This window comes from Fukomys damarensis, unplaced genomic scaffold (assembly GCF_012274545.1).
Source record: "Fukomys damarensis isolate Sample0158 unplaced genomic scaffold, DMR_v1.0_HiC HiC_scaffold_19, whole genome shotgun sequence".
Taxonomy (NCBI): Eukaryota; Metazoa; Chordata; class Mammalia; order Rodentia; family Bathyergidae; genus Fukomys; species Fukomys damarensis.
The window spans coordinates 27,590,413-27,603,495 of record NW_022900931.1 but is presented as its reverse complement, the minus strand read 5'-3'; the positions used below and the strand labels follow the sequence as shown (position 1 = coordinate 27,603,495).

Below are 13,083 nucleotides of genomic sequence, written 5' to 3'. Positions count from 1 at the left end.
ACCAGATTGCTCAAGTGAATTCAATTTGAAGTTTTCAGGACATTTCTTACAAATATGGGGAAGCTGACGAAAATGTTCCTGGCTGGTTAAAGGGCAGGAAATCACTATGTGGTTCTAAAAATATGGTATTTTTGCAAATAGATGTGGTAAAATATGCCCCTAAGTATGATAATTTTTATGCTGCTGTCTTTTGAGCAAAGCAGTCTAATTCCATCAAAATGGGGAAATACAGCACGGAAAAGCAACCATTTCCACCTCAAAACTGAAACCATCCGAGGCTCCGCCACAGCAGCTTTGCTGCTCTCTCCCAGATCCGTGGCTTCTCTGCTTTGCCCTCTAGAACACGAAGGCTCTGGGGGCCGTTTGCCCTTAAAGCTTTCCCTTCTCGTGAGCACAGCTGGGTCCAGATGACAGCGATGTCCGCGCTGTCCCAGCAGAGATCCGCCAACTCGCAGGCAAGCGTCTCTCCTTCCACTGCCATCCCACTGCCATGCCGAGCACAGCGGGAGTCGCGCTGCCAGCTCAACGGCAATGGCAAGGTGACAGCCTCGCTTGGCGTGGAGCTCTGAGAGTGGAGGGAAGGAGAAAGCAGCACAGAACAGCAGCTTCAGGTTCACCTCTCCTGCTCGACACTTTTTTAAGGCTTTGAAGACCTCGCTGTCAGGTTTCGGGCACTCTACTGTTTAGACAGAAAACTGCTGGTCGCTGTTGTTAAGCAACTGCTGGCCCCCAGCCTTAGGGGTTACCTTCACTCCACCTTCGTCATTTGTCACTGCTCCAGGCTGCACCCCATACCTACAATGCTTCAGTGCCCCTCTTCTCATCCTCTGTGCGTGGACCTGGAAGGGCCTGCGCAGGCCAGTGGATGAAAGGCTTGGCTGCCAGTCTTGTTGGGAGGCGGTAAAACCATGAAGACTGAGGCCTGCTGAGAGGCAGTCAGATCCCTCGGGTACCGGGACCCCACCCCTTCTGGTCACTGTTTGCTGGGTGCCATGAGATGAACAGGCATCCTCTGCCACACACTCCCACCACATTGTACTGTGATGCTACAGCCTAAAGCCACAGGGTCAAGCGACCATGCACTGAACACTGAAACTGTAAGCCGAAACAGACCTTTTTTGTATGATTACTGTAGGTGTCACAGCAACAGAAAGTGAACTCTACACCTTCATAAAGTGCCTGAAATCATCGTACTCTAAGAGCCCTCTAGGACACTCAGAAGTTCACAGTCATCCTTCCTGGACTAAATAAAAAACCGGATTTCCTTAATTACTGAACTGCTAAAATCCCTACTATTTAAGTGCACATAATTGGTATTCAAAGTGGTATATTTGTTAATCGGTTCAGTGTTGTTTTCAGTGGTGACAAGCATGCTTTTCCTGATCTTGCTGCTCCTGTATATCTTGTAATACTCTGTTTAAAATAGATACAAATTTATCTTGATTTCACAGGCTCATAGTATCTTCACCTGCCCTTGGGGTAAAGCCATCAATGGTGATAAAGGAGTCAGTCAGTGGCATGTATCCAATTTCCTTGAATAGACCTTTGCTTCTGCACCCTGAAACCAGGGTGCGCTTGACTGTACGTCTCTTAGACCAGCTACAGAATTCTGTGGAATGACTTTCAAGGCTTCTTTCCTAGTGTTATTAACCCTACTATACTCACCTCCACCCAGCTCCAACTGATCTGTTAATTTGAAAATTAAAATGATCTGTCAGGCTTTTTTTGCCTCTGTCTACCCTACTCTGCAACAGAATCAATCTCCAAGAGAACAGAGGCACCTAGAAGATAGTTTCTCCAAGGTGTAGGCACTAAAGGCAAAACACCTACCTTCCTGGTGGAACCACCAGACTCCCTGACAAAGAACTTGGAAAGTTTTAGTGTCTAAAAGCCACACTGCTAGGATGGGTGCCCTGCTTAGGGTTTTCCTTCGAGTTGGAGGTATCTCTTACGTTCAGCTATATGAGGCATGCTACTGTTTCTTGTGATTGAGATGTGCCTCTTCCTCGTGACACAGAAGACGCTCTACTCACTCTACTAGACAGCTGCAATATCCACCCTACTATGTGATGAAAGCACTGCCTTTGTGACTGTCTGTGTGCTTCTGTTTAGCACAGTTAGTATTTATGGCAAAGATGCTGTAGGTGGGATAAATAAATGATACATCACACAGGAGAAAGATCACAGGAAGACAATGGAAAGGGGGAAACAGAGCAGGGAGAGGAATGGGGAGAGTCATCTACAGAGAAATACAAGGGGAAACCGAGAAAGCAGGAAGGGGACTGAGAAATCCCAGCTGTGTGACTGTCACAATGTCGCCAGGCACCAGCATACTGCCAGCTGCTGGTTTAGGCTAACTTTACATCAGGCTGGCAAAAAAGCACGCTATTCCCCGGTCTGCGGGTGTTATTAATAGACCAGGGCAAGGTCACTGAAGGAAGATGAGACTGTGGTAAAGAATCCCAGGCCTTTCCTGACTCTAGCTTATACAAGCTTAGAAAGAGTAGATGAAGAGTGAGGGTTTGAAGCAGAGCAGGGAAGAATGAGCATATTTTTTCATTCACTTGTTTCGACAAAAGGATTTTCACGAGAAACTCATACCTGCAGATTATTTCTATGCTTTTTAATTTTGATTTGGCAAAGTGGTGGCAGATTTTATTATTTGCATGCTTAAAAAAGGTCTGTACCTGGTCTATGATTCAAGCCTTTTGGAAAAGTTGATGAAAACGCAGTGAACAGAATCCTATAGCAAGGGTCCACACGTGACGAAGAGGACGCTTTCGCTCACCAGCATTTGCTGACAGTACAAGGAGGAAGACAGACTTTGGGAAGAGCTTACGAAAAGCACTGCAGGGGCCTGGGCAGTGCCAGTGAGCTCGGCGTATGCATTTCTGGGATGTTTAACCGGCACAGATCATGACTGACGTGTGGCTTAGGATGCAGATTCTCTTTCTGGGCACCTTTTGTTGACAGGACTCCAGCATGGCTCAAGTTCCTGGAGAGCTTGTCACTCCTCCTCTGCCAGTGTCAGTCTCCACGGGTCAGTGCTTGGACGTCAGAGTGAGTGTCGAAGACACTCGGAAGATCTGGGGGAGCATGTTACTAAGTTGATAAAACATTTCTTCAGAAATACTCTGCAAGAGGGAAAAAGAAATTCCGTACTTGTTACATCTTCATTAATTTTTTAAAAATTCATAAGGATTTTAAAAATGGATCTCATTCTAGATATGGGTTACAATATGTGAAAATTCTCTTTCACGACTAATTTGCCTATGTGGCAAATGATCTGGGTTATTTTCTGGCTCATTCCTCTGACCTAAATCTGATCGGTAGGAAGCCCCTAGGTAATACTAGTGTGATTAGTAATAAATACCACTAATTCGGCTAAATTCTGTACAGAATACAGAATCCTTTTCTGCAAATGCCCTTCTTAGGAACACTTAATTATCAATATATAACAAATGTGGAAACAGAGGGAAGATGCGTTATCTGGTCTGGGGATTAAATAAAAGATTCCCTAGTGGCAGACACCGACATTTCTCACAATAAAGTCAGTGCCTTTAAAGCATCCAAATACCACTCTCCTTATAAAATAAGACGCCACTGACACTTTATGTGATGATATTCAGGAGTAGGGCGGTATGAAGGAATATTGTAAGAGATTAAACTGGGATACGGTCTATCCAGGCAACACACCTGCGGCACCAGGAATTGTACTGTCCTAGAAATTCCTCCGTCCCATGAGGCCATTTCCATCATGAAACCTGAAACAGAACAACACGCTTGCTGCAGGATGAGTTCTGGACTTCCGATAGCCCAGCTGCTTCTGAGAGAGGCTGTATTTGCATCATGGGGCCTTATGTCTCAACTCTGAGGTAGTCCCTTGCATGTGGGCAAAGCTAAGCCTGAGGGACCCAACTCTTACAACTCCTAACTTTTTAGGCCAAAATTTTCACATGGTTTTTTTCCCCCTACAAAGTTTTATTGACACTCTCTTACTTAAGATTTCTCAAATCCTAGTTGGTCTTCAAAAAATGAAGCTAAAACAGATTATTAAATGTTAGTGGAAATATGTCTCCATTTTCTACTTCTAAAAAAATAAAAAGCAACAGAGCAATAAAAATCAGAGCAAAGTACAAATAACATCCAAATACCCTTGCCCTTCAGGAAGGCTGAAGACTTGCTTTTGTGACTGGACAGGATATACTCAGAGTCTGCTACGAAGTATCTGATTAACTGACTGAGCCCCCACCTCCACCTCATGACGCAGGTAACTTTCACATTCTTCCTTTTGGGCTGTTCTGTTCTCAGCCATGGGGAGGAAGGAAAGGGGGCGGCTCTTAGATACAAGGTTGTGCACACCTTTGACACACTTGAACACCAGCTCTGCTCTTCGTAAGCACCAGGGGATAGTCATTTCCTAAACACAGAAACAAAACAAACCACAGTTTTAGCAGAATTTTGTGAAAAGAAAAACTGTACCTGTACTTGTCTCTACTGCCGACTGCCTCATGCTGTGAACAGAGCTATGTGCTAATTCCAACTGGATTTCCCTCAGTTTTCAGATGTACAACTTCTGGCTGTTAGTCTATGCTTGACAAATGCAAACGAAACAAGCCTATGAAACATCATAAAATGCACAAACACAGCTCTATAACCTTCAGATGATTAATTTTAAAGACAACTAACTGTAAGTGGAGCTGCTAACCCATGCATCATTCTCCAAGTCAGCAGGAATGATTCTCTGAAGTCACACAATACTTGCATAAGCAATGAAATACATAAGATGTTTTCACTGTACAATATGTTGTAACAAAATTAATAGAATAAGAACGTCATCTTTACTACCTAAAAAATCCAAACACTCTCATTTTACTATGCTCCCTTCTTATCTTCAGCCAAGTGCACAGAGAGGTTAGACTACAAATAGTTTATAATTTTTCATAGTATGATTACTGAGTATGCTATTTTAGATTCTTTTTAGCATCACCAAAATTATTATCCCACAGTAAAACTCCCCATAATTATACCCATAAGATATGTTTATTATTTCATTATGACGACTCCCCAGCTTTTTGGGTCTAAGGATTTCTGAGGACTCCAGTGAGCTTTTATTTATGTGGATTGTTTTTTGTGGTATTTACTCCATCAGAATTAAAACTAAAAAACAGAAAAACATTGAAAAACAACAAGGGTAAGCCAGTCACATAGTAATATAAATGACATCTTAATTTAAAAATAACTTTCCCAATACAAAAAAAATTTAGTAAGAAGAATAATATATTCTTTAAACATGGTAATCAATTATTTCATGGTATGTGTCTCATAATTCTGGTACCTCGAGTCTTTTTTTTTTTTTTTTTGGTACCAGGGATTGAACTCGGGTCCTTGCGCTTGCAAGGTAGGCCACCGAACCGCTGAGCTAAATCCCAGCCCGTTGAGTCTTTGTGTATCTGTTTGCATGACTGGTTGTTTCTGCTGGTTCTCATTTACTGTGACTTATTTCCTTAAGGGTCTACTTATCTTTCACTTACGTTAAATATTTTATTCAAGAATCATCTGTAGGAATAAATACTAAAGTGCAACAGTAGTTATAGTACTTTAAAATATTAACTCTCAAACCTGTTTTTGGAAATAGTAATAACCAGAGTCAAAGCGTTATTGCAACTTGCAGAATTTTAATGGAGCACACACACATATGCATATGTATGTTATTGCCCACAGGGACACGTCTTACAATCCAGAGCAATCTACTGACACCTTTGACTGGCCTTTGAGTTAGTTCAGGCTGAGGTCAAATCTAAGCACCACTATTCACAGAGGACAAGTGATGCAGCACAGAGCTCTGGGACCAGCCCTGAACACATAAAATACAGACCACACTAACATTAAATTAGGGTGATACCAGCGACGATGAAAGACTGCAGCACAAGTTAGAGTGGAGAAGGCATATAGAAAAAAATACTCAAGTCTGCAGCTACAAGACTCGATGAATCTTCTAATTAAGTAGATGGGGGAAACAGTACTTGGATTGTCCATTTACCCAGTGATCACCACCTTTTATCCATTAAGGCCATGGTTTTTTGTATGTCAGTGGTTAACACAGCAGTGTCTATGAGACAAACTAATTCACAGTCGTCAGAATGATGTGAGTTAATGACAAAGTTTCACCAGTGCTATTAGGAGAGCATCCTAAATACCAATTCATAGCAGGGCCCTACACAGCCTGGAAGTGATAGCTACACTCCAAGTCTCCAAGTACCAATTAATCAGGGGACACACTTTAATTCAGTGCTGCCTTGTAACATATGACTCTGAAGGAAACAAGATAGCTACACATACACACACACACACACACAGACCCTATCCTGAGATTAAGGCAGATGCTTGCCAGTGTTTTTATTCTATTATTTTGGCTCTGATTAAAAGCACCCTGTTAAAAGTAAATATGACTTCGGGTATTTAGAAGAAGTAAACTAAGCGTCAGAAGTCAATAAGTTCATGAGAAGACACAGCTAAGTAATGGCAAAGTGACAACATCATCACAATACGTCTAAGGGAATGTGCCATGAAAAACACCCATCGATAAAGACGCTAGCTGGGCCTTACATGACTCGATTTTGGAACTGAGGCAGAAAATTGGGGCCCAATGCTATACTTTAAATGATACACGGGCACTGTACACAGTGCAGATTTTAAAATGGAAAATGGAAACTAGAATCTCACTTCTGATTACAATTGCGATACTGTGTTCTAGCCAAAGTTAGTGGCTGTGTGTTGACCATTCAACCTGAATGTTCACGTCAGGCAGACTGAACTGTGGGGTTAGTTGGTATTGTGGTCTTTACTGTTATGTCTTAGGGGTTAGGCATAAGAATTATTTTCTGTATTTATGCACCAGCAGGGAAGACTGTAAGATCATCCTTCACTTCTCATGTATGTGCCTCTGTTTCACAGCCTTTATGAGAAGGTGATATCAAAGGTGGCTTTGTTTCTTATTTTTCAAATTGAAAAACAACACTGTATTTTCAGTCACTTCAGAAAACAATCTGGCTGTCTCCACTAAAGCTAAACATACACCACCCTGAGACCTAAGAATTCCACTGCAAAGTACATCCCAGCAGAAATGCCAACAGATGTGTACAAGAATGTCCACACTGCTACATCACAACAACCAAAGTTTAGAAACTATCAAATGTCCATAAATAGTAAGAAGGTTAAATAATTGTGATTCACATGGTGTGATAATATACGACAAAGGAATAACACGTCACTCCCACAATACCAACACGGCTCTATCTCACAAACAGACACAAATGAAAGAAGACAGATGCAAGGTCATTGACAAAACCGTGCCCTTCTGAGGTGGAACTCGGGGTCACCCTTATGGACAAAGTGGAAGAGCACAAGCTGGCTTCTGGGGCTCTGCTCCATGATCAGGGTGCTGGGGACACAGGTGTTCAGGTCGTGCAAATCTGAGTCAAATACTTACGTGTACTTTTCAACAATGGATTGTATGCCAATTAAAAATAGACAATTTCATTAATAACAACTATAAAACTGAGATCCCTGAGCTCCAAGTTATCCCACAGATTCACATAAACGAATAAGGGACTCAGGACTCTCGATTGGCAGATTCATTTATCTCTCAGGTGGGACCAATTCCAACACAGCAGTGACTTCATATCACAAAGACCCACAGAGATAAACCGGCATGTCTTCCTCCTTGCTCACAGGTTGTTTTTGCCTTTTCTTCTTAGCTACAAGTAATTCCACAACTCTTTTACCAACCAGATGTTGTACATACTAACAGGGAGAACTGTGTCTAGAAACTGTCTGAGGAGGAAAAAAACACCTGCAAATGCTGTGGGACTATTCACAAAGCCTAAAACACACTTTACCTCTACATCCTGCGCAATGTCATCTGAGTTTGTAGGGTAAACTTCTTGACCTTGTACAGATGTTAAAATACAACAAATGGGAGGATCAGAGCTCAATATACTTTTGTGAATTAAATTGGATACTTCCAAAACAAACTTAATGCTCTGCAGCTGGCCGTCCCTATTTAAAACGTGGAACTTTTGTGACACTGTGGGAGAGGGAATGCTAGTAGTATCAGATGTCTGGAAGCAAATCTGAACCCAGTGACTTTGGAAACACTGCCTTTGAGGTTGTTTCCCACCTACAGAGGACCATTTTTATAAACTGGCTGACCAGGATCACAGCTGCAAGAACGTGGGGATCTCTCCTTGTGGCAGGAATCCAGCATAAATGTCGACGTTCCCCAACACCCTTTTATAGATGGACCAGTGGCGATGATACCTTCACAGCAGCTAACATTTCCGATGGAGTGAAAACTCTAAAGGTACAGTGGAAACAAGACTGAATAACATGTTTGCCCATTTCTCCTGATGCTGCTGGGTATGGTGAGTCCTCAGAAGCGAGTGGAGTGGAGGACGAGGGAAGGGTGGCTCCAGATTCTAATCCAAATAGCAATTTGTCCAGCAAAGTCACCCGACCAGGTTGCAAGCGAGAAATAATATGAAATTGTCCTGTCTCAGTAGGAACCGACTGGGTACCGAATTTAACATGAGTGTTCTTATAATATAATGATGTATATGGGCCTAACCTAAAATGTAAAACATAAAATCTTCTATACTAACCCTGTACGATATAGCATTTACCCAGGGCTTGGGGTTTTTTTTACTTTGAAAAAGGGTAAGAGTCCTTGAAAAAGACTTAGAAATATGAAGTAAACTGCAGAGCATAACAGGGTGGAGTTGAGTAGGCCACACGCAACTGCATAAGTCAGAAACTGCATTATCTTGAAAACACCCTTGAGCAGACGTTACACCAGCTGGCCTCCTCCCGTCATCTAGCATTGGTTTTCTTCACTAATTAAGCCCCACTCAGAAAATACAAATGCACCTTAATGTTAGCCTAAGCTAAGCACGAATGTAGACATAAATGCTGCACTAGCTGAAGATGGCAGAGGAAGAGCTGGAGGGGTGGAAGAGGAGGAAGGTAGACATGTCACCCAAAGCTAAAGACTAATTTGGATTTCTTGATTACTTTGGTAAAGGACAATGCTATAATTCTCTAAAGATGAGTGGTTAAGGATTATTCACTGTGTTTTTTTGGAGACAGGGTTTCGCTATGTAGGTTTGAGACAATCCTCCTGTCTCAGCCTCCTGAGTGCTGGGATCACAGGTGTGCAGCACCATACCCATCTATTCATGTTGCTCAATTCTATTAACCAACAAGAGGGGCAAATTCCGTTCATCTAAGCAGGGGGTGTTAAAAAAGTTAAAGTGGATCGTTAAAGAATAGGAATGTGCAACATACTCATAAAACAACGGGACACTGCCCCTTGTACCTCTGACATGTCGTGTACCAGCAAGAGAGGAATGCTGATTGTCGTGATGTCGTGAGTGCAGCAGACTTTGAGGATGTTCCGGAGGCCCATGATGGCAGGGTCCCGAGCAGTGATGCTCCCTGATTTCACACTGTCATCCGCACAAAGATGGAAAGCGACGTGGATCTCTGAGAGGTTGGAGTGGCGTGTTATGTAAAACTCTCCTGTGAACAAAGAACACCATCACATGGCAAACGTGTACATCACGCTCACTTAAAGACAATAGCAACAGGCAGTCAGTGCGCTGCACCGGGAAGCAGGTGTCAGGGACTCATCTCACTCAGCAGTGCTTGGGGAGAAGGCAATGAAAACAACCGACAACAGCTATTTTTCCAGAAGTCAAACTGGCATGCAGCGACCCCAAGCGTTAGGTAAATCAAGCCAGCATGAATGCTTATGACCCCAAACTTACTACCTGGCCACCTGCCCTCCCACATCCCTCATCCATCTATGGGACCAATCTCTGTCATGGGTTGCTGAGGTCAGGTCAGAAACACGGGGGTGGGATTTAGCTCAGTGGTTCCACCGCCTGCCTTGCAAGCCCAAGGGCCCAAGTTCGATCCCCGGTAGCAAAAGAGAAACACGGGGAGGCCTTCATTTCTTCCTTGCCTTCAACGCTTATTCCACCACCCATTACTATTTTCAGTTCTATTTCTAAAACAATCTCAAGTCTGAGCCACCTGCATGTACTGCTATTACCCTACTTCATGTTGCTTCTGTGTCTCACCCAGATTTTGCAATATTCTCTTAACTTATTCCTTTGCCCCTACTCTTACCCAACTACAATTTCTTCACTGTGGGCCAAAATGGGCCAAATGCAATTGAGGTTATATCACTTCTCTACTAAAATCGTTCAACAGGCTCACACTACCCTTAGGAAAAAGCCCACCAGGCCTACATGCTCTGGCCCGCATGTTCCAGCCCACCTCTGCAGTATCCCCTTACCCCACCCTCTCTCCTTCGCTCTAGCCACACAGCTTCTGTTCCGGTCTCTCTTCAAACATAGAGAGCTTTCCCAAATCAGGGCTGCTCCCCGGAAGGCTTCTCTCCAAGATCCTCGCCGGGCTGACCTCATCAGTCACGGCTCGGATCAAACATCACCGCTTCAGAAAGTTCTTCCTTGGCCATCCATCCGACAGGACCCCCACACACTCATTCTCTCTCACAACACTCTGCTTTATTTCACTCTTACCACTGAAGTTCTTTCATTCGCATGAGATGTGACTGAAAAGTATGGTGAATGTTTGATTTTTTAAAAAATTTATTACAGCCGGGCGTGGTGGTGCACGCCTGTAATCCCAGCACTCGGGAGGCTGAGGTAGGAGGATCTCTGTGAGTTCGAGACCAGCCTGGGCTACATAGTGAGTTCCAGGTCAGTCTCAACTACATAGTGAGACCCTGTCTCAAAAAAAAAACAAACAAAAAAAATAAATAAAAAATTTATTACAATAAAAAAGCACATTGCTATGAATCCCCACAAAATCCTCCCCGGCTTTGAAGACCCTTTCCATCCCCTTGATCCTGCCACTTTCTGAAGCAGTTCTAGAAGTTCTGCTTTGGAGCGCCTTTAGTTGTACTGTGGCAGCTGATTCCAAATGTTTACCTTTTATGGATACTTGGCTTGTGGAGAAGAGCCCGATGGTGCACGGTGCCAACACACGAGTATGGGGGCCGAAGGCACTGCCGCGCTCCGCCGAGCTGCCTTTCTGTACAGTGCTACTCAGCAATGGGGCACGCACCACATTTTCGATCACACCAAACAAAGACATAAAAGACTTCTAAAACTGCTTCAGAAAGTGGCAAGAATAATGGGACAACTGTGTTCAAGGTGAGAGGACATGTTTTGAGGGGGTTCACAGTAATGTGTCTCACTGTGAAGTCTACCTTCTAAAAGGGAAACATTCACCTATCTTTTGATAACACCTCCACCTGTGGATAATCCCTAAAAGATGACTGTTTGTGATCCATGACTTCAGGAAGTTTGTGTGTCCTCTTTAATGTTCCATTTCTGGCACAAAGAAGGCACTCAGATATTTGGTGAGTGAATGACTGTTTTAGACTAAATGTTGGAGCTGTTTCTCAAACTGTAAAATCCATGCTTCTTACAACGACTCTTTATTTGCTACAATAGCCAAGAAAAACATCATCAGCTTTTATTTTCTATAGTTTCTGTCAATATAAATAAGTAAAATATATAAGGAATATGTTTTTAGCCATGAATGTTTATAAAACAGAGGGCGCTCAAATAACTAACCCAAAGATACAATTCCAGAAAAATGGAACAGAATGGTCCAAACCCAAACCTAGAACAAGGAGGGAAATCACAGCAATCAGGGTGGAAATGAACAAAGCTGAAACTAAAAAAAATACAATAAATCAATGAATTGAAGTGTTGTTCTTTGGAAGAATAAGTAAAACAGACAAATCCTTAGTCAAACTTAACCAAAGAGGGAAGAAACCTACATTAACGCAGTGAGAAGTGGAAAAAGGTGAAATCACAATGGACACCACCGAACTCCAGAAGGATCATTAGCCACTACTATCAAAAATTACACTCTAACATTTCTTGAAGAAATGGACAGCTTCATAGATACATCCGAGTTACTAAAACTGATCCAAAGAAGATATAAAAATATCTGAGCAGGGCCGGGGATTTAGTTCAGAGCTGCTGCCACTTACCTCACAAGTGCAAGGTCCTGAGTTTGATCCCCAGTACCAAAAGAAAAAAAAAAATTTGAGCAATCCAGTAAGACAATGAAATTAAGGCAGTAATTAAAAACCTACCAACCTATTCAATGGGCAAACATTTTTGTTGGCTATTCCTTAGACAAAAGACTAATATCTAAAAACTATCAAGAACTAAAAAAATCAGAAGCCCCCAAAGTAAGTTTCAATCAAGAAATGTTCAATATCCCTCACCAGTAGATACAAATGAAAGCACTGAGATTCTATCTTACCACAGAAAGAATGGCTATCATCAAGAAATCAAATAATAAAAAATGTTGGTGAGGATGCAGGGAGAAAGGAACCCTTCTAAGCTGATGGGAACGTAAACTGGTACAACCACTATGGAAATCAGTAAAGATTCCTCAAAAAGCAAAAAACTGAAATCATTTCATGCAACTATTCTCCCGCGAGGACACTTCCTAAAAGGGGTAAAGTCATCATATTAGAGATGTGTGCATTTCATGTTTAGGGCAGCACTGGCTCATCACAGCTGAATCTTGGAAGCTGCCTCTGTGTCCATCAACAGAGGAACGGAGTTTTTTAAATGTGGTGTTTATACACAGTGGAGCTGCTCTGTCATAAGGAAGGGTACGCTTGAGCCATCTGTAGGAACACTGATGCACCTTGAGACCATGATGTTAAGTGGAACAAATCAGACACGGCTTAAATTCGTATGGCTTGTTATATGAGAAATCCAAAGTATAAATAAATAAAAGAGTCAAATGAAAGACAGACAATAAGAAACAGGGAGATCACACATATGTGTAGCTGATCTGTAGATGCGTGTGAAAGGCCCTAGACAAAGGCCTTTTTTCTCCTCTTCCTCCTGATTCTTTTCAAATTTGAATGAAATAAAGGAATTGGACAAACAAAAAGAAACTGAAGCCTGAACAGGGATAGAGATGCCAATTAAAAAAAAAAAAAAAGGAAAAGAAAAGAAA

At 42.4% G+C, this 13,083-nt stretch overlaps 1 protein-coding gene across 4 annotated transcripts in view; it reads right to left on the bottom strand.

Annotated features, from left to right (window-relative positions):
* Window positions 1-2,584: 2,584 nt before the first annotated feature.
* The window catches only part of CUNH12orf4 (chromosome unknown C12orf4 homolog), a 34,248-nt gene continuing 23,749 nt past the window's right edge, over window positions 2,585-13,083 (bottom strand). For 3 of the 4 annotated variants that reach the window (XM_010611589.3, XM_010611588.3, XM_010611587.3), the window contains exons 11-14: window positions 9,377-9,579; window positions 4,363-4,420; window positions 3,697-3,764; window positions 2,585-3,134 (exon numbers count right to left, since the gene is read on the bottom strand). In XM_010611589.3, the coding sequence (XP_010609891.1) occupies window positions 3,042-3,134; window positions 3,697-3,764; window positions 4,363-4,420; window positions 9,377-9,579 (422 nt within the window). In that variant the 3' untranslated portion in view covers window positions 2,585-3,041. The remainder of the gene's footprint in view (window positions 3,135-3,696; window positions 3,765-4,362; window positions 4,421-9,376; window positions 9,580-13,083) is intronic. The other variant, XM_019205649.2, reaches the window with a different exon arrangement.